This window comes from Branchiostoma floridae, chromosome 19, assembly GCF_000003815.2.
Source record: "Branchiostoma floridae strain S238N-H82 chromosome 19, Bfl_VNyyK, whole genome shotgun sequence".
NCBI lineage: Eukaryota > Metazoa > Chordata > Leptocardii > Amphioxiformes > Branchiostomatidae > Branchiostoma > Branchiostoma floridae.
The window spans coordinates 4,830,946-4,852,997 of record NC_049997.1 but is presented as its reverse complement, the minus strand read 5'-3'; the positions used below and the strand labels follow the sequence as shown (position 1 = coordinate 4,852,997).

General features: G+C 40.7%; 2 protein-coding genes across 2 annotated transcripts in view; one reads left to right on the top strand and one right to left on the bottom strand.

Annotated features, from left to right (window-relative positions):
• The window catches only part of LOC118406289 (tryptophan 5-hydroxylase 1-like), a 31,428-nt gene extending 16,569 nt beyond the window's left edge, over positions 1-14,859 (bottom strand). Inside the window, exons 1-2 of the mRNA XM_035806218.1 lie at positions 14,807-14,859; positions 77-211 (exon numbers count right to left, since the gene is read on the bottom strand). Coding sequence (XP_035662111.1) covers positions 77-202 — 126 coding nt within the window. The 5' untranslated portion in view covers positions 203-211; positions 14,807-14,859. The remainder of the gene's footprint in view (positions 1-76; positions 212-14,806) is intronic.
• Positions 2,470-22,052, top strand: part of LOC118406282 (transmembrane protease serine 13-like) — a 32,221-nt gene continuing 12,638 nt past the window's right edge. Inside the window, exons 1-3 of the mRNA XM_035806210.1 lie at positions 2,470-2,525; positions 9,410-9,699; positions 21,613-21,682. Of these exons, the coding sequence (XP_035662103.1) occupies positions 9,448-9,699; positions 21,613-21,682 (322 nt within the window). The 5' untranslated portion in view covers positions 2,470-2,525; positions 9,410-9,447. The remainder of the gene's footprint in view (positions 2,526-9,409; positions 9,700-21,612; positions 21,683-22,052) is intronic.

The window sequence follows — 22,052 nt, the reverse complement described above, 5'->3', positions numbered from 1 at the left end:
CAAACTCTGCTAATTTCAATTTGATGACCTCTACACAAAAAAAGTGTTGTCAAGAAAAGATGCAAGACGTACTTACCCCACCCTTGTTCAAGAGGGGACCGCAAGTCCCGTTGTTTAAGGGAAAGACGTCTGAAAATCTTCGCCCGGACAGTTTTCTTCCCGACATCTTTGCGGTGATTCTCAGACACCTTCTAACAAACATGGGGCTTGGCTGAAACAGAGAACAAAAATCATCTGATAACAGTACGTCAGAAGTGCACCTATCAATACGTTGCAGAAAGGGGCAACCTTTTTTCAGTGGCAAAGAAACTTCGTTTTCGTTAACAAAAGGTTCGTAGGCTCACGTTAGCGCTTTCTACAAAGATACTAAAAATGCATTTACGAAGAGTGGATGGAAAAAGGGGCATTAAAATTCACCTATTGGATATGAATGGCAAATATGGATTTTTAAGTCATAAAGATGTATTTGAAAGATTGTGTGGGCAGATTTTCGTTTGTATCCCGCTAGTAAAGTGTAGTGATTGCTGTACAGAGCCCTCTATTGTCGCACACCACTCAAGTGGCCAATCAAGCGCCATTTAACATACTAACAATGAGAACACGCGCGAATTTCCCGGGTTACGGGCTTGACATGCATCAGACGACAATAAAGACCACAAAACCCCATCTGGATTTGGTAAAGAACGCACGTGTTGGAGCCTGTTGGAGTTTTCCGGCACCTATTGCACCCATCTGCGTATTTACGTCACAGGCCGCAATTAGGGCGCTATTGATCGCTCCATTTTGCGGTAAACAGATGGTCCATACTGAACGTAGCACGACGTTCGGAATACGTACTTGTTGTAAACGTGTCGGCAAATGTAACTTTTATCATCATCAAACGCTAGTGCTACAAGAAAAATTAGCTGAAGAACTTCTGTGATAGTAATGACAGAAAAAGCAGATATTTGACCTGTTGTAGTATTTCTACAGTGAATTCATGACGTACAACAAAATTATTTTATGGACCAGAGCGCATAAGAATCAATCTAAATTCATATATGAGTGACTGAGTGTCTAAACGCAAGTGTAACTGTTATATGAATAATTTCTACATCAATAGAAAGTTATGACTTTCAGAAGTCCCTAGCCATATTACACTGAACAGCTAGCGCTTCAAATGAATATCTTTCTAATTCATAAGATATATATAAATGCATATGAATGATGTCATATCTACTTTGTCGGGACTTCTTGGTTAACGATCAAACATTGCTGTGCGTACTGAATTCATATTAGATACAAAAATTGCTTCATTATTAAAATGTAGCAGAACACAGTGTCTGCCCTATAGGGATTTCTAGAGACTATAGATAAAGACCACAAGGGTCTACCTTATGACGCAATAGATATTGTAGCAGGGTGCACATACTGTGCCACTAGAGAAATACGAGAAACGGATACGTTGGAGGCAAAGGCACAAAATCTAAATCTAAATCATTCAACAAATCTGCTTATTGACACCGTCAATAGCGCTGTCTGGAGTCGAAATATACTACAGCTGGTAAAATGGCGTATTTATACTCGGAAAATTACAATACAAATCATTCAAAGGGTCTTCAAGTCGATATACTCCTATACCACACATACAGAACAGTTTGCACCTGGTTGTCGCTCACATAAGAATTAAGATTCAGAATTTCACAGCCAATAATTTTCGCCGTACTACTTTGCGTACTAAACGTTAACGCGTCACAGGCCAAGGGTCGCGGATGGTTATTGTGTCCTGCTGCTAACATCAAAGTGTTACAGCTTAACCGAAAAATATAGCTGTCTTACATGGGCAACTATTGGTCAATAGGTTTCTTAGGCTAAGTCATAGGCTTCTAGGTAGTTCTACTTTATGAAGACACTGATTCCTAGAACGCACAGAATGTTTAATTGTGACCATTTCCTTTTCTTGCAAAGCCAGGGTACAAAGATCGTAGGTTGCAGACGCAATTTGAATTTCTGTTCACGCCACCTAGCGATATGTGTCCATTGTGCAAGACATCAGTCATACATTGTACTGCTCTCTATACCACGACATACGTTCAGAAATGCATTCAACATTGCAGAAATTCATAACAACGTTATGCTATGTGATCTACGTCTAATCCTCATATGCATATCATACATATATCTTTTAGCCAAAACTGAGCAATAGTCAAATATATACAATAAGTACAAGACTAGAACTCGTAAAATTTTCAATTTACACCCTTGATATATATTTAGTGCAGTCCCACAAAAATACGTTTTATCAACGATCTTTTTTTCACTCGGTAGAAAGAAAAACACCAACAATACAAGGAAACGGAATGAGCCGACGTTGCTATTGTAACCACAGCGGAAGTGACAGTTTCGTGGCTGAGCGAAAATCTACATCAAATATTTGTCTCAGACGTCGTTACACTATAAGTGTGCCCTGACCACATATGGTCTAGAGGAAGTTGTCTTTTCAAAGGGCCAGGTGATAAGAAAACGTCTCGAAAGTCAAGCTACAGGTAAGTAAACGTAACATCCAGTCCTGAAACATATCTTTAGGACAGTCTTGTATGCTAAGTGGTTATGTCGTATTTGCATGGACTATTCTATCTGTTTCGTGTGTTTGTTTCAAAAGTTGAGCTTAACGAAGGAAATTGTGGATTGCCTTCTGTAATACTTTTTAAGGTCTAGGTTTTAACCTCAGTTGGTACTTTTTACAGGACTAATACTAGGTTGTCTTGATGTAATTTTCTCAAAATTTGTTCTGAAGATGCGATATTAGATTGTTTGATTTGGATTTTAGAACACAACGTTGCGAGTTTCAACCGAAGCGCGATATACGCAACCAACAAGAGTGTTGTCCAATCTAAAAAGTGGCGCCAAAATTGACAGGCGCAGACGACAGGTACGGCCGCCATGTTGACATTTGTCACACCGCAAAAGAATGGGTCGTTGCGGGTGGATGCGTTCGGATACAAAATGACCTTTTAATGTGCGTAATGTATGTTTGATGAAGCTTAAATTGACCTTTTGGTCACTGACTGACCGTTTGATCATATCAAAAAGGTTACAAAAAAGTGACCACAAGGTAAAAGGTGGATCGTCAAGACTTAGCAGCTCTCATGACGTCACTAATCCTTGTGCACACATTTTGTCTTATCATCAGATCTTATCTCATTCAAACTATCAGAACCGGTGCTAATGGCTATCAGAGAGATTTGCTTTATCATTTATTGATAATTTTTTATTTTTTTTTCGTTCTACATTCATTGCTTTTCTATGGAAATAATACGGTGCGTGTTTATAGCAAAGCATAGAAACCCTATTGGTCAAGAGAGACAGATGTCGAAGCTTAGAAATATAATGTTATATCTACAGTTAGCTATGAATAGCCACCATATTAGTAAATCAACCGTTGAGCGATGCCATATCGCCCAGCAGCGACATCTTACACCTGCGGGTAACGACTGAACTGCAGCGCTATTACATCGTAAACAATCACTGCTACATATATGTATATGTGAGTCATTAACACTAGATATATAGGTATAGGCACGCAACAATACTCAAATACATTTTAGAAACAGACTGCAGTATACCCCCTATCCTTACCTTCTTTCATAAATTCCTTATGATTTGTTACAATTCTTTTTTTATTTGCTCAAAATACCACACATGCGTGGCAGAAATCAAATTTAGGTAACATTTGGAATAGCATTCTGTAGTGTAGACCATCTAACTAGACACTGGTTCATGTTTAGAATATTTGCTCGCGATCCGTAAGCGCTTTTCATCAAACGAGGTGCCTCCTTACTGTACGTACACAAAACAACATTTCGTGTGCAATCAACGTGGTATTCCAACACTGTTGTGACAACGTAAAACCTTCTATCACCAAAGATTTCAATAAGATAGCGGCTTTTGTTACAAATCGCTGACCTGAAAGAACTACAAACAGCGTCATTCTTGAAAACTCAGTGAGCGACACTGCATACAAAAGCAAAGGATACCACTGAGCAACGCGTAACGCCATTGGATGAATTATTCCCACCGCCGCAAAATGTAACAAATTTATGGCGTTGTTTGTTTTTATTTTGTCTTCTTGACTTTTGAGAAAGGCACAAACGAGCTGAAGGGATGCTAGCACATACTGTCATTGACTAAACGCTTCCAAACTTTCCAAACCAAACAAATTAACTTTTGAAAGCAAGTTTCTTTGTCATGTTGCTTTACGCAAGACATAAGGACTGGTCGCAAATCTACTTTAGTAAGCCCACATTGCGCGTTCAGTACACCATAAGCCGCAGAAATACCCTTTTACGCCACTACGAGATTGAAGATTTCCACACTGTTGAGTTTCCACAAAGTGGACTGTGGCTTAAGGAAGCGTTTATCCAACCGGATATTGATAGTTTTGCAAAGAACTGCTTTTGACGTGTTAAAGTGGCTGGACAGGTACCTGCATGGCATTAGGTCAGGATATATAGTGGCGTGACCGAGAAAAGGGCTACACCCAGTATTCTATTCTGGCGTTTCTGTTGTGTAGCCTTTTTCGCGAGTCCCTTTCTTTCTATCTTTCTTACATACTTATTTTCTTTTTTCTTTCTTTCTTTTTCTTTCTTTTTTTCTTGCTTGCTTTCTTTTACTTTTTTCTTTCTTTCGATCTTGCCTTTCGGCTTTCTTCATTTATTTCTCTTTCTGTTTTTCTTTCTGTTTTTTTCTTTCCTTCTATCTATCTTACATTCTTCCTTCCTTCTTCTCCCCTACTTTCTTTCCTTCCTTCCCGTTCATTCTTTCCTTTTATCTAGTAGTATTTGTTTCTTCCGTTTCTTTCTTTCATCTTTCAGACGTTGTCTTCGTTCAGTTTCCCCCTTCTAAATAGATCATATTTTTGCTTTAATTTTCCTTCATCTCTTCTTCTTTCTCTCATCTATGCCCTCGTTTACATGTATCCAGTTTATATCTGCAGAACAAATCTGTACCTCTGAGGCACCTGTATGTACTACGTGACTTCTCGGTTGGCTGCCGTTCACAAATAAACCAAAGATCATCACTGTCTCTTTCCCTTTGTTCGCTCTTGATGTGACAACACAAAGCGTCTTCTTTTGTGTCGCCTTCCTTGAGAACCAGGCTGTGACGTGTCTGTCACTGTCTACCTGGGATCTTATAGCTGGGTAAGGCCCTCTTTCCACTAGACGGCGATCGCGATGCGCTCTCACTGCGACCCAAATAGGATATGTGTAACCTTCGCTTTCACACTGGATATATCATACAAAACGTAAAAGTGTGACTGAGAAGACAACAAAACACTCAAAGTGGAAAAAGACTCGTACGATCGTCTCTTTTCTATACAATTCGTTGAGCCATATGTCAAATTTTAGGTCGCAGAGAGAGCGCGGCGAGAGCGCCGTCCTTGTGGATAGGGGGTATAAGGCCTCACTGACTTAATCTTTTATGAATGACCGCTAGAGCCCCAAAAACTAATGCGGGAGGGCGAAAAAAAATCAGCAAAAAATGCTGCTAAACCACAGGACTACAAAGCTGGTATAAGGAATTAAACAATGTTCACAGCACTGTATCTAAAGAAAAAAAGTCTTTATTTTCAGGAGGCAGGTGTAGCTATAGGTTGCCTGTTTTATTTTAGCAGACTTATCTGAAGTAATCAATGTTTCATATATTGACAAGAATGAGCAAAGAAGTGCACTTTTAGAACGTATATGTCTCCAAGGACAGTGGATTATTGTGACAGTTTGACAAAATTAGCACATTTTCTGGTAGTACATAACGCATCTTACACAAGCCGGCAGATGCTGATATTTGTGGTTATGTGAGTCGGCAAGTTTAAGAGTGGAGCCTCGTCGAGTTTTAGGTCAAAAATAATGCGTGCACGGATCCGGATGTCATCCATGAAATCAAGTCAATGTGGCCTAACGTGAGGAGCTCCTCGGTAATGGAAGTGTCGAAATCCGCCCAAGTCAACTAACGCACACCGGTGAATTTTCTATGGCCGGGATCCAGTTTTCAAACTCACAGTATTGTTTAGTTAGTAGAGTTTTAAGATTTATTCTGAATCCTTTTTTTTTTGCAGTTTATAGTTGACTATACAAAAGTCACTGTACTTTTTGTCGTGTCAATAAAGCTTGTCTCTATAAAGCTTGAACGCGGAGCTAGTTAGAACAAGATCCCATAGCCCAACCTTTGTTTGGAGGGTAGGTGATTTGCCGCTGTCAATAAAATACTTATGGTAAACTGTGGAATTTTCTATTGACCCCAAAAACCAAATGGATGCCAGAGAAAGACCAATATTTTGGACATACATGTACGTGAATGAAATACCCCTATACCGAGTCTCGCTAGCAAGCCAAGGAATCTAAGAATGGAGTTTTGTCGAAAATCGTTCTACAGGACGCTTGCTCAGTGACCCACTAAGTCTCTTTGAATTTTCTTTTTCTGCGAGCTCTTGGACCCGTACTGAATGCTTCAGGTCTTCTTGGTTTTGGATTCCTTTCATTTGATTTAGGACATGCAATGAAAAATAAAAAAAAGGTTGTCTGGCTATCTTATACAGATCTACAGAAATCAAATTATTTTCCTGTTGTTTTAATCATTATAACAAGGTAAGCTAGGAAAGGCTAGGCGCAGTGACGGTAGCGCAGTAACAATTTTAGTTACAACTAGAAAATCAGAATTCAAGTACTTTTTCAAAGTTTTCAGGACGGCAACAATACTATTAAAGATGAAAAATCTTTAGCCCCCAAATTGACAATATTCTCAAGAACAAACCGGCATTTGAATGGCCTGCATATGAATACAACAGACTATTATATCTCCATCATCATGTCATATTTTTGGTGTTTGTGATCTTTGTAAAAACAACCCGTACAAGGCCCGCTCAGTGAGTGAAAAACACCATCTCAAAGTAGACCCTCCTGTTTGTCAACAACATATACTGGCAACCTCACAGTGGATTCCACGTACAGGGCGGGGTAACTAGCTAGGTATACTCTAGACTGGCTAAGTACATAATAGAAAAAATCAATATAATATATCTCTTTATTCCGTAATAGGATATAATTATGATCTCAGTCTACTTCATCAGATATTAACAGCTGATGTTAGATTCACATCACACCTACAAGAAATCCTACATATTGGGGCTTTAATACCCTGGGGGCCATCCGGGGTCGGGCAGCTTGTACAGTTTATCGGTAGCCCAAGACAGTCAGACCCGCCGAGCTCCTATTAGCGCCACGGGGAGTTTCAAGCCCGATTAGGTCGGGCTTAAACTCCCCCGGAGCGCTAATGTGAGGTTGGCGGGCTGGCTGCCTGGGCTCCCCGAACAAAACTCGCTAGCTATATACATATCGCTAGCTACCCGGTCCTGTCTGGCTCCCAGGGTAGGGCTTTAAGGTCGTTGCCCTTTGCTTGAATACCTGTTTGGAACGTGAACCAATGTGAGGAGTTGTTAGTTTAACATACGTTCCTTCCCATGACTTACATGTACTCAAGAATGCCGACTTAAGAATGTTTAAGAAATTCGTCATCTCCGAGTCGCCAAGGTCAAGTTGAGGTAAAGAGGACAACAGTCCCAAAGACTTCCCCCTTAACTGAATCATGGACACTTTCTTAGACAATCGAACATCCTTTGACGTATAGTTTTGTGTATGTTCAAAATATAATGTTTGTTGTATTGAGATTATGTCTTTTTATCCCTGTGTGACGTAATTTCCGGACTGTTTTTGCCCATTTCCGCTCGGATTGACTAGTTTATATCTATACGCTCCGTTCATGTACGCTTTACGAATAGCCCTGCCAATCTTTAAGTGACCTTGCCCTTCTCTTGTTAACTACGCATTTCTCACGAATGTTGCACAAATATGTATAAAACTTCGTACGACGCGCTTTACCTTTCCTTGTAAAATTACATATCGTACGACAAAACCGAATGTCTTTTGGATGAACAGATTCACATTCGTCGTAGACAGTCGTACGTTTTAAATATAGAATTTTCACGTAATCTGTGGCAGAAAGATTCTTATTCCGTCTACTAATTAATGCCCCCCTCACATGTAGCGAAAATCGATCGGATTTAAATTACGAAGAGGCATGACCCTGACGGGATGGGGGGACCTCTGCCATTTCTCCGTCGGCATTAGGGTCATGCCTCTTCGTAATTTAGAGTTCGCAGACTCGTCGTCCGATCAATTTTCGCTACGTGTGAGGCGGGTATAAGCAAGCCGATAGAGTTTTGTGCGACATATTCACAACATTCCTAAGAATGCAAGCGTTCAGTTTGCGACCGCACTCGACGATTGCACGACAAATATTCCCGGGTTCTCAGCTTTCCGTGTACTGAAGAATTCTTGCGACAACTTTTGGCTTCGTGACTTTGACCGTGTTGACATGACAAAGGGACCCAACATTTGTCTTCGGCGACATTTTCCTACTTGGCACAACCATGCCGTTTCTATGGTAACCGGTCAACACAAGTACCCTATCTTCAGTACGTACCACCCAGTTAGTGTCCCCATTTTTTTCTGCCAATGAGATGCCTTAGATAGTTGTCTTTGTTGTCTCTTCCACAAATAAATAAAATAGCGGCTAGCTCGTCGTGAGGAAAGCACCTTAAATGTCAGTGATCAAAGTATGTGCCATCTTCAATGGGATGCGTTTTCTGTCCCTTTATTTACTTCATTCACATGAAATACTTCGCTAGTATAGTAGATAAGAATCAGCTGACCGCATCACAAAGCTACCACACTTTTCTGTAAATTATTCTGTGTTTTAAAAATCGTCAGGTTACACAGATTTTCTATTTGAAATATAGCAATTGCTACAGTAATGAAGGAATATTGAAAGCAAATACAGTTAAAGAAACGTCTGTACAATGTTAGTGCAAGAAAGAAATCATTTCTAAACGTAAAGAAGAATCTAATAAACTGAAGTTCGTGAAAAAAATATAATGTGAACTTCCTATTGGTATCGAGGAATGAAACCTCCTACAACAAAACAATTAAACGCCTACAGCCTAAAATTACGAATCCTCCAAAATTTCCAACGTCCTTCCAAGAACGCTAGCTTATAAGACTTGAAACTAATCTATTTACGTCATGAACCAATGAAACACCAGGAAACTGTGTAACCTTTCAAACTGACACAAACAATAACCCGCCCCCACCGGCGGTGCCGAGACTAGTATGGCGTGCAAACGCCTTTTAGAAGTCTACGACTCGGTGTTGGTACAGCGTTCAAGCGAGACATACTGGGGGCTTGGTGACGTTTTGTTGTAGAGTTGTGGTATTCATTCTGGAGTGACTCAAGCTGAGACTAACCCGCACCTGTAAACTGAGCCCCACTTTCCTCAACCACCCAAGCAAAACCGACTCTTTAAATATCTCCGCAGAAACACGGTGTGCCTATAGCAGTGCGCCGCAGAGACGCATGATGGCCACCGTAGCGTGCTCACTCCTCTTGGCGGCGATGGTCGCACTCAGCGCCGCCGCCCCGGCTGACAAGGCATCGGCACTCCTCGACGACGAAAAGTGGATTGACAAGCCGTTAGAAGTGCTCATGTTGGAAGAAGCAAAGGAGAAGAAATTTGAAGAAGAAGAAGCTCTCGCCAAGAAAAGCGCCTTGGACAACGATTGGACTGAAGACGTCGACGGGCAAATGATCAAGAAAGTTGTGATGAAGGTGGGTCCTTTAATAAACGTATTTTATGAACTATTCTTGTAAAGTACTGTAGGTTACCTTTTCACCCTTAGCGATTTTCTTTACTCTTTCTGTGGATAGCTGTTTGAAATTTTTAATTGATAATGGGTACGCACAGATTTGGGGGAAAATCGTATAAAAATTCCGTGGATAATCCTAAAAGTTATGTCCGCATATCCTACTTGCTACTTACAGAAAGACGTATCACGTTATATGTATATTTACTATGATGGGGCAATTTTCCGGGGTCACCAAAGAACCACAACACCAACATTATTGTAAAAACTTCCATTCAACGTAGAGATTTCGACAGAACATTTCCCACAAATTCTTAGTTGTTTATAGATATCTAAAACCCACCTCCTTATTTGCAAAGCGGCTTTATTGTTTTTCGAAAATGCAGTTCGGGAAGTTCTGCATATTTGGTATACAACGCAGATAGACTAAGGTTTTTACACAAGTTTGTTTATTTGTTGATTTCGGTTGTTGATTTGGTAAAGAAGCACTTGACCTTCAAACATAAGTGTTTTGGAGGAAAGTGAATGATGGTATTTTCAATGTAAAAACCAGCAAAAGCTTCTGTTTGGTTGTTTAATACCCCCCTCACATTATATACGATCTTCGGACGTACTTCGCGATCTCAGGAAGGCCAGTTGATTTTAAGATCTTAAGATGGTCTTGTGTATTATTCGCCCCCAAAACTGTCCCCCTCACATATAAGCGAGGCTCGTGCGATCGACGGTGAATAAATCTATGATAACGAACCTCCCATGACCTCTTGCACGTGGACAAGGTAAAACAAAACGTTCCTCAAAAAAGGCAAGAGATCAATAAATGTTGCTTATTTTGTTGTCGGAATCGTTTTAACCAATGAATGGAATGCGCGGACATAATATATATGACGGAAGAAAAGAGATTGTGCCACAAAGGCAGCCTGCATACTACCACAGGGGCCACAATGTCAGAATTTCCCTCACATTCCCAGACATTCAATATTTGTAAACAAACGGAAGGCGGCCGAACGTCGTCCGAACGTCGCCCGACTGGGGCCGTTCGCCATCCGATTTGCGCTCGATGATTAATAACTAGGTCTGTGCTGGATTGACGCACGACTATCAATCGAATGTCGACCGGTACCCTTGCGAGGTACGCACGATTTGCACGCACGATCTGCGACTCGGTAACAAGCTCTGCGATATCAGAGATCTCCTGTGACTTGTCGCTTATGTTAAGAACATGTTTAGCTGCACCGCGACCGTCGTACGACCCCTGAAAATTGCCGGCGATCCCTAAAAATCGCAAGATGATCGTGAGAATACCGGACGTCTTAATCACGAAAATGTCACTTAGAGCTCGTAGACTAGTCTTCCTATCGATTTTCGCCTAATGTGAGGGGGGTATAAAAACCCTTTGCTATTTTAATTCTAGTATACAGTGTTCTTACAAATTCTTAACGAGGGCACTATGATTCTTGAGTCAATTTAATATGGGTAAAAATCAAACTGGTTGCCCGAGTAATGGTTGGATTTCTATGTGTGCTTTGCTCGTTCAACTAACATTTGTATTATATATAGAATGAAAGATCGCGTGGTATGTAAGTGTATCTAAAGAACCCTCAATAAGTGAATATCATGCCCTTTCCACTAGGACGGCGCTCTCATCGCGCTCTCTCTGCGACCTAAAATTTGACATATCGCTCAACGAATTGTATAGAAAAGAATCGAACCTTTTTACACTTTGTGTGTTTTGTTGTCTTCTCCGTCACACTTTTAAATTTTGTATGATATGTCCAGTGTGAAAGCGAAGGATACACATGTCCTCTGTAAAAATAGGTCACAGTGAGAGCGCAGCGCGATCGCCGTCTAGTGGAAAGGGAGCCTTGGTGAGAAAACTCGGATCCTTCTGTCACGTGGGAGACCCGGGTTTCATTCCCGACTTGGACAGCATATGATTATATCTCAAGATTTATTTTAAGATAATTTTACACATGCTTTACCTCCTTCATTTCTTTCTGTTCGTTGACCGCAAAAGTATGAATCTATACAGTACGGCACGCGCTCGTTTTTTCAGGGTTTAAGAAAATATCCGAATTATAGGAAGAGTAGTCCTACTTCACGAAATATATTGTAAGACAAACTCGCTGAAGAAAGAAACCTAAATTCGTAGACAAAATGTTTTGAAAACAAGGAAGGTTTTCTTCTTTTAAGAAAAAAATTTTTCTCTGTATAAAACAGAAACAAAAGAAATCAAAAAAGGCATTTTGGTAATGACTTTTTTTCTGTCATTTTTATCCAGGGTTGTCTAGCTTAAGGCCCCCTCTCACTTGACGTGCGGCACGCTTGCGGCATTGCTGCGTTCGGAAGATGCTCAACGAATTTCAGAGATAAAGAACGAATTTTCTTACTTGTTGTGTATTTTGTGGTCTTCTATGTCACACTTTTACGTATTGCGCAATATCGGAAGTAGGACAAATCGGAGAAAATAACGAAACAGTCCCGCAGAGAGCGAACGCAGCAATGCCGCAAGCGTGCCGCACGTCAAGTGAGAGGGGGGCCTTTAGTGATTGACACTGCTTTGCAGTGGGGCCCTGCGTCATGTATTGTTAGATTAAAACTGACTTTTGATCAGAAATCACGTGTTGGGTTAGCTTAAAACACGCGCGAAGCCATTTTTACCCCCTTACTCGTGACCAACTATTGCACTTTTGTACGGTTGTCCAAATGTCAACGTCCACCCGGACTCGTTCCATGACCCCCGGGTCACCAAACATTACCTGCATGCGTTATCCGGGTTTCTGTCCAGACTTTGGACTGGTCAGTCTCGAGTTGGTCACATGTATCACATGTATATACACACATGTTAAAAGAACTGTACGCCATGATGTAGTATGTAGCACCATAAAGTCATGGGACGTATAAATTTGTATACCGAGCACGACAAAGTTGCCGTAACAATTGACCAAATGCAGTGCAATTCTATTTGCTTTCGTGAAAATCAAAATTCCTTTCCATTCCATGAACACGCTAAGCGGTGTTATTTTTGTACTTGGCAATAGCATGGCAATACTAAAAAGTTAGATTGTACATTTGTTAGGTATTCCTGTGAAAGTGCCACGAGTATGATCAAAAGTGCACAGTATTCGAAAAAAACACTATTTTTGGTAAAATTACACTATGTTCGGTATCATCAATTTCGGCAATCTGTGCCTAGACGTTCCTTTTTACAGATTTTTCGGAAAAGTGAACTTTGTTTTTGTCTAGATATACATGTCGGAACTCTCATAAATAGCATAAATATGCTACAAGTTACAATGCTTCAAAACGATCGATCAAAAATGTTCAAATAGTCCGCGTTGCACAATTTCCTCCAGCCAGGGGGAAAGCATTCAGTCTGACGGGCCGCTTGGAGCGTGGTTAAGAAAATAAAGCTCTGAAAAGGTCAATCTGACCAAGGTCCATATTTGATTGAGGTCACATGCTTGACGCAGAAACATTTCCAAACCTCTGAGAGTCACAATGTAGTGTGTAAATACCGCGAGCAAGACAAAATTACTCTAACACTAGGTAATTTTGCCTTGAAACGAAAATTACGTATTCTAATTTTACGAGTCAATATATATGCCTGGAAGAAAACTAATGAACGCTTGAAAGAATTCTCAAACGCCTTTCAAAAATCTAGAAAATTACCAAGACATTGATCCCGACTACATCCTAGCAAAGGTCGACGCTACGTTGTGAGAATCCGGGAATCCATCCGATTCTAGCCGTAGTTCGCTCATCTGATCGCATCCAAACAGAAGATGACTTTCGAAATGTATGGTTTTCAAAAGGTCGACAAGTCGACCTTTAAATGCTGGCAATTATAAGCAAGCACGCCGAACAACTCCTGACCACAGATGACCTTGCCTAAGGTCTACAGAAGGTCAAGAGGCCATGACCTGCTATGTGTGACAGAGGCTTTATGTTCGATCTAAACATACGGTTATATACATTACATAATCGTCCTCAGGTAATTCACCCTCATTAGGATATTGTCACATTTCCACAAAGGGGTCAGGCCGGGGAGTTTTGGGGAACGAAAGGTACGATATAAAAGACAACAACAACAAAAATGGACCAAAACACTTTAACAGCATGCCTTGTAAATTATTGGCATAAACTTAAATTTTCGTTTACAGGAACAGCCTAACCGGGGCTCGGGTAGGAAATGTGACATAGGCCTAATCGGACATTATAGGGTACCCAATGCCTAAGATATTTTTTGTTAGATTTACTAAGGAAGAATCTTACGTAATTTTAGACTTTGGACCAGCCGGTCTCGAGACCTGGTCACATGATTGTTTAACACAACACATACCTGATCAAGAAATACCAAGGAATAATGTAGCATCGTTAACGACGCAACCTTTGCTTTACGATCACATTTGTCATACGATCGCCGTACGATCGTTGTACGATTGCAAACTGAAGACACAAACATAGCGGTACACATGTGAAACACAAATGAATATATAATGCGGATCTGAAACGGATTGCCCGTGGGCATCTTGGACACAAAAGTAAACCGTTCGCATGCGAATCATGTTCGGATGTATGTACCTGCGGATGCATCCGCATTAATTTTTGAATCACTATTCCTACTGCAGTCTGACCGCATTTTGCGGCATTCCAACATTATTCGAAACATTCTCATCTCATTCGATGGAGTATCCAAACGGCAAGCCATCTCGAATCCTGTCCGAATGTGGCCGAAAGAATATTTCGAATGTAGTCGGAACGTCTAGAATACACTACGAATTCACAGGAATAGAAAATAATTTTCATTCTGACGGCATTCTGGCTCATTCCTTCTCGTGTGAAGGAGATCTAAGGCCCATTTGAAATTCCCACCCGAAAGTGGCACGAATTTTGCAGATAATTCATTCCAACTGGTTCTACTTGATTCCTGCTGATTCGGTTTTAGTGTGAAGGCCCTATCAGAAACGCCGAACCACAACTTTAGACAAGAAATACCCCTAATGTCAATCAAATAGGCATCTATGACGAAAGTTTCAAATCTATGTTCAGCTATAGTCATAAATCTATCTTACCTTTTGTGGTAGCTTCTCTGGAGAACTGGAAATGCTTGCTTGTGGTGCAATCACCGGTACCTGCTACGAGTATTTATGCGGTCTTGTTCAAATAGCTAAGGTCCATGTTTGATAATGGTCACATGCTAAAAGCAAACCTTTCAAATCCACATATAGCAGGAAGGTGTATTTTTGGCGTATAGACGTACCATGAAGCACAAATCCTAGTTTACTAAGAGAATATAAAGTTGTGAAAGTCTAAGAAAGGAAAATACTTGAATGTAAGAATTGTTTTGTTTGGGTTTTATTTCAGATGTGATCTCAAGAAATCTGTCACATGTCAAATGACTAAACAACACTAGTACTTTCAACGTGACTTTAGAGCAAATATACTCTTATCAAGTCAATCGCATTGGGTGAATAATTACTTGAAGGGTGAACGCCCTTTTCAAGGCCAACTGATCATGAGGATGGTGAAGGTGGATATCTCACTGCACGTGGGGCACCGGTGCGGCACTGCAGGGTTCGTAGATGACTCAACGAATTTCAGAGATAAAGAACAGATTTTCTTACTTTTTGTCTATTTTGTTGTCTTCTAAGTCATGCTTTTACGTATTACGTAATATCTGAATTATTTAAAATCGCGAAAATAACAAAACAGTACCGCAGGGAACGAACCCCGCAGTGCCACACCGGTGCCCCAAGTGCAGTGAGAGTCCAGCTTTAAGCTGGATATCATTGTATTATATCCCAAACCGATGACATATATCAATATTTTTAGATACCGCTGTATTCGAAAATCAGTTTTTTCATTCACATCTTGCATCGATTTTGAGGTACCTACTGGATGTCATTCATATAATTTTTTATAATCAAATCATTGTGGTCGAGTTACAATCACGCTATCTTGTTTCCATACCTTGAACTCAATACATGATTCGTGACTTGAACACAGGCGTAACGTATGTATACAACAAACATACAAACACGGACTAGTCAGGCAGAAACACGAGAGAATTTTCTCATTAGGTGAAACGCCGTCAAAATGTTTACAGTTCACGTGGTGTCATTCTAGCGGCATTTAAGTGCACAACATCGCAAGGTGATACAAAATGTAGCAAGTTTTCACTGTTTCTAGCATGACGGAGAATTGCACGATAGAGACCAATTTTAATGTACCAATGCAAGTTCTTCCAATCTTTTTATCAGTATAATAGGATGTATGGGCAAAATTGTCAAATGTCCCGGGTAGTTTACAGGCTGTTTTTTTTTGGCATTGGGTGTGCCCCCTACGTGGCCCCGTAAGACATCCTGTGGCTACTGGTCTATTTTTGGGGAACGGCAGGGCCCCGTATTTCGTTTAACTCGGACTTAAAATCATCCCGGGTCCCTGTGACAAACGGACACAGTAAACTAATCGTGAAATGGCGGAGCGTACACTCTGGTATCTGACAGTCTATCGGGACGAATCTGTGGCTTCAGACCCCGGCCGGGGCCACACCCTTGTGAATGTGACCGTAGAAAGTAACTAAAGTGGTACTCTTTGAATTAAAGGCAACCTAAGCAATATTATATCGTTGAAAGTAGAAATAATCTGGCTAAGGCAGTCTGTGTAATGTTGACATCTAATGCACTATTTTAGCACATTTACATCATTATATCATAAATTGAGCCGTTAAAAACAACGCAGAAACAGGTCACTCGAGGATTCCTGATCAAGGCCTAATTTTGGGGGTTCCAACGATAAGGAATATCCTCGTGCGACTTGTCTTTGTGCCGTTTCTAACCGCTAAAGTATGAAATGATGATGAAATGTGAGAATACACAGCAGTAGATGTCAATATCAAACAGATTACCTCAGAATATTTCCACCTTTAACGCTGTGATATTGCTTAGGATGGCTTTAACCTGTAAGCTGCCCGTGTGTCTCTAACCCTTGTCCAGAAACAAGGTCACTGACCATCAGACTACCCACTGTGGTCGTCCATCTGTTCACACCATAGTTTACTCTGAACATAAACCTAAATATTTTTAAACGGATATTAGAAAATATCTTGTCCAGGCTCTATTTAAAAAAAAAGGCACAGTAGAAAACGAACAACGGTGAACTAAGGGCCACGTGAGTTCTTATAGAAGGATTTTAAGATTTCCATACGCTATGTCTACGTATACACATAAATTATATTAACATCATCATCATCATCCGGGCGTGCTGTTTGCACGGATGGATATGACTCTCTCCCTCCATCCTTCCCTATCCTCCATAGCCTTGGGCAGTTCTCCAGTTAATCTTAACACTTGGTCTTGGAACAATGTGGATATTGACTTCTTCCTTTATTCTTTTCAATTTAGGCCATGTTGATTTGATTATATGGATGACATCCTCTGGGAACTCGAAAATTGATGCGAGCGAGCGAATAAAAAAAAAGTTTGGCAAAAAAAAAAAAGTTGCCTTCAGATTGAAATCTAGGTGATCAGGAAGGTTGAACATAGGACTAAAAACACATAGTATGGTATAACAACAGTTAGGTGTTGGGACCAGTACAATGTACAGGTGCAAAACATTTTTTCTTCTTGGACCGATCCAATAAAAACAGACCTGCAAAAAAATCAGTGGAACGGGTTTTGCCAATTATAAAATGGACATGTCGGCAGGCATTGAGGGTCTTTACCGGGCCAAGAAGACAACAACAGCGAAGTCAAGTAGAGTTTAAAGTCATTTGTACCAAGTTTCTACAGTCAACGGTACAGAGACAGCATTTATTACATGGAGATGGGATTTCAAAATGGGAGTCGGATAATCCACCAAACAGATTCTTTTGTAGCAAAATTGACCAATTACCATTGTTTTGAGTATTGCCAATTCTCAAGTTTTCCACATTCTATGGCATTAGTTATATGGTTTCTGATGCTTTTTTTCAATCTACAGCATATACGTGCTCATTTTACAGCTGCTTTGCACAATTTACTGTGTGGTTAAAAACTTTTTTTTTTTTTGGAAACGGCTGAAAATTGGTGCGAGCGCGGATGTCATCCATATAATCAAATCAACATGGCCTTACTTCAAACTATACTCAATTGCGTTGCTAAGGTTATTCTTAAACTGGTTTAAAAAGGGTCTTTTAATCAACAAATTGTACTGGAACTACTTACCTTTACGTTTAAGTGTTTCAATCTGTTGAATTATTAATGATGAATGAACGAATGCATGAATGTTCAGTTCAGTCGAGGACATCGTCAGATGCCAACACGGGAAGCATGCTGGACCCTCCTTCTCCACTCCTCCCTATCCTTCATCAGTGAACGTAGTTCAGCTGTGCTGCTCAGTCTGTCGAGCCCGGAGTCCCGCTTGAGTGTGTCGATAAGGGTAGTTCTCTGCCTGCCAGGTTTCCTTTTACCCTGGACCGGTTCCCATAAGATCAGCTCACCTGCCACTAGTTCTGGGTGTCGCACATAGTGGCCAGCGAGCTGCATGTGCCTTTGCCTGATCTTATCACTTAGTCTAGGCAGGTTACCATATAGTGCTATGTTCCTTACACGGTCCTCCCAAGACACATTTAGAGCTCTCCTTAGCATTCTAGTGTACATGCCATCCAGTGCCCTCTCATCCTGTACTGTTAGTGTCCAGGTTTCTGAGCCATACAGTAGCACACACTCAACAGTAGAGACAAAGAGGCGTCGTTTAAGGTCGTCAGCCATTCCTGACTGCCACACTCTCCTCATGCTGTGTAAGGCGTTCCAAGCGAGAGCTCGTCTCACTTTCATGTCGTGTGCTGTTGAGGCAATCCAGCCACCGAGGTACTTGAAGTCGGGTACTACCTCTAGTCGAGTGCCGTCAAGAGTAGCAACATTGTTGTCTGATGAATTGAAAGCCATGACCTTAGTCTTTTTTGTATTCAACTGTAGGCCAATCCTTTGACATTGACGCTCGACTGCATTAAGAAGAGTACAAGCCTTTTCTGCAGTGTCGGATATCAACGCGATATCATCTGCGAAGTCTAAGTCCGTCACTATTTTAGCTGGTATTCGACGACTTGCTCTTTCCTTGAGGGTGAAGCCCAACCGCTCTTCCTTCCCTTCGATGGCACATCTCAGTGCATAGTCAAGTGCAACTATGAACAGGAAAGGCGCCAACGTGTCACCCTGAAGTACGCCTGCCAGAATTTGGAAAGGTTCGGTGTCTCCGTCTGGGGTCCTAACCTTGGCCCACGTCTGTGAATACGTCGCTGCTATTGCTGTCACCAGCTTCTCGGGCACTCCATATGCCCGCAGGATGTCCATTAGTTTCCCGCGGTGGATGGAGTCGAATGCCTTTTTGAAGTCGATGAACGTTATAATGCAGCTTAAGTTCTTGTGGTTGACTCCTTCAAGCAGACGCCTGATTGCCATTATCTGTCCCACGGTCGATCTTCCTTGTCTGAATCCGTTTTGGGAGGTTCTTAGCAGTGGGTCTAGAAGTGGTCTCAGCCGGTTAAGTAGCATCCTGTTGTAGAGCTTTAAGACTAGAGATATCAAACTGATGCCCCTGTAACTGTCAGGTTTTGTCAGGTCTCCCGTTTTCGGAACTGGAACAATGATGAGTGTTTTCCAGCGCTCCGGTAGCTGGCCAGTGGAGAAAGCCTTGTTGATGAATCCCAGGACTACATCGTCTAGACCGGCATACTTAAGGAACTCAGGAGTGATGCCGTCGTCCCCACATGCTTTCCCGCATAGTATTGACATTTTAGCTGCTATGAACTCAGCTTCAGAAAAGACTTCATCAGAAATATTGAGTGTGTCAAAGACTGGTTTGATTGGTGTGTCTTCCTCACTAATCACAGGTGGACTTCCAAGGAGTTTACTGAAGTGTGTGTACCAGAGTGATACACGCTCCTCTGGGCTGTTTGCTTTGAGCTTGGACGACTGAGCGCTGTTCCGACCTGAGATGTCGTTGATCAATTTCCAGGCTGCACCATGTTGTGAGTTCTTGTGTGCTTTCTCAACCTCTTCTATTTTGCTAGTTAGCTCTTCTTCGTCGATTACAGCATAGGTGCCATAGAGCTCCTGTTTTTTCTCTTTGTACTTGTCTCTGAGTTCTTCCTTCTTATTCCCAGCCAAATATGCCTGATACGCCTTCTCAACTTCTTCTCTTACTGCACTGACTCTTGGGTCAAGACACTTTATCCTCTTTTTCTGTTTTGGAACCTTCCTCAGACATTCCTCAGCTGCTGAGGCATTTGCAGAGATAAACTTGTCATAGTCCTCTGTCTGGCCCTCATCATCCTCAAGCAGTAGAGCATGAATGAATATGTGGATGGTGCATTTGTTACTGTATTTCTGTGGTATATGATTTGTGTTTCTGGCACTAAATTGTGGAGTGTAAGCTCTGCCAGACATAAACACAAATACAACTCTCAATACCCACATTGTCGTCTAATAGACATGGTCGCCTGCAAAAACACAATACCAGAAACCCTTGCAAATTTTGCAATACCGTAACAGAGTGCCATCACCATATGGTATATCATTCCTGTCTTAGCTACACCTTGGTTGGAATGCTATGCTTTGAAGAGACCATATTAACCCTTGAACTTAACGTTAACAGTCGTGTAGTGACAACAATGGATTAAGACACGCCAAGTGGAGAAGATAAAATTGGATTGTGGTGCAAACAAAGAAAAATCATTCATACTCTAAAGCGAGTATATAATTGGATTGCACTTAAGGAGACCAAGTATTCGCAAAGTGGCGCAACTGGCGCAGTTTGTCGCCTGAAATTTCCACTTTCTGGAAACGTTACAAAAATGGCAATTTGCAGAACGGGACCGAAATGGGGAAAAAGGAGTATACATTTTTACATTCTGAAAAAAAAAGTTGCAAATATTTCTGATGTCTTTTTTTAAAATCTTTGTACAGTAGGTTCTAATGTAAGTCAGCGTTCTTGTGTCTGAATGGAGCAGAAAATGGAAATGTGACACATTCTAAGCGCGGTTATTTTGTTTTCTTTATTTCTTTATTTCTTTATTTGAATTTACCACATGCAAAAACAAGTGGAAAGGAGGACAAAACAGGTGTATCAACACCTTTACAAGTTGTCCTCCCAAACCTGAAATGATAATAGAAAACAATACGAAACCAAAATTAAACAATAAACATTAGACATCAAAAGTCAGTAGACATGAATATACAATTCGGTGACAATTATACACAGAATTGATTATATACAAAATTATCAAATATCATTATATACAGAGTAAAAAGCTAATTACAATACTAATCATGTTTTAAGAGTTTATGTTTATTTTACTCTTACTATGCCTTTCAAGGTTACGTCCGTGTGCCCGCAGGGGGGAATTTTTGCAAATTCGCAAAGTTGGCGCAATTTTTCGCGCAATTTGGCGCAAAATAGTGATCATGCGCTTTGAGCCAAGAAAAGCCACAGTCTAAAAGATCTCATTAAAATGCATTATGGCATTTGTCGTATCTGCTGATGCTATCACTTGTTAATGGACAAAGGATGGAATTTGTTGAGTAAAACTGCGTTTTACGAAAGAGAACATGAGAGTGCACTTTTGTACATGTAATCCAGAGAAGTCAACCATTTTGCAAATTTGAAATTTCACTTTTAATTGCTGATTAAAATAAAAGACTCAAAGAACGGAATGAAATTCATTAAACAAATGAGAAGAATAACAGTTAGATTTAAGTTATTTAGCCACCCACCTGTCTGAAGATAAATAAATAGATAAATAAATGTTGACTGGTAAAATATTTCAGGCAACCCGGTTTCTACATGGCTACTTATTACTGCTCTAATGATTCTGTGTTTTTTTTTTTTTGTCTTTCAGGTTTTAAAGGAGCTCAAGAATCCATCAGGCGTAAAAGCTCAAGACACAAGAAACCTCCAAGAAACACGAAGTAAGAAATAGTTTTAACTTGAAAGTTCATCTGCGTTGGTAGAAATTATCCATAAACTAGTTTAGCTATGTCCAACACATAAATCATACTAAACTTGGGTGAGTACTATTTTTGTGTTGGATAAATAAAGAAATAGTCTTATTTCAACATAGTCTATGTTATATTCACACTTCTAAACGAGACATGGACATACACATTTCGTGCCAGTATTTCTTTCTTTTCTTGAGCTGGAAGTTTCGCAAAGAAGAATGGGTAATGGGTATCTCTCATTATCTAGTACACTGCGCTTTTTTAACCTTACACGAGGCAGTACTTGAACTACAGCGGACTGATACAAGAAGAGTGTAAGTGACGGCTTTTATTGTGATCT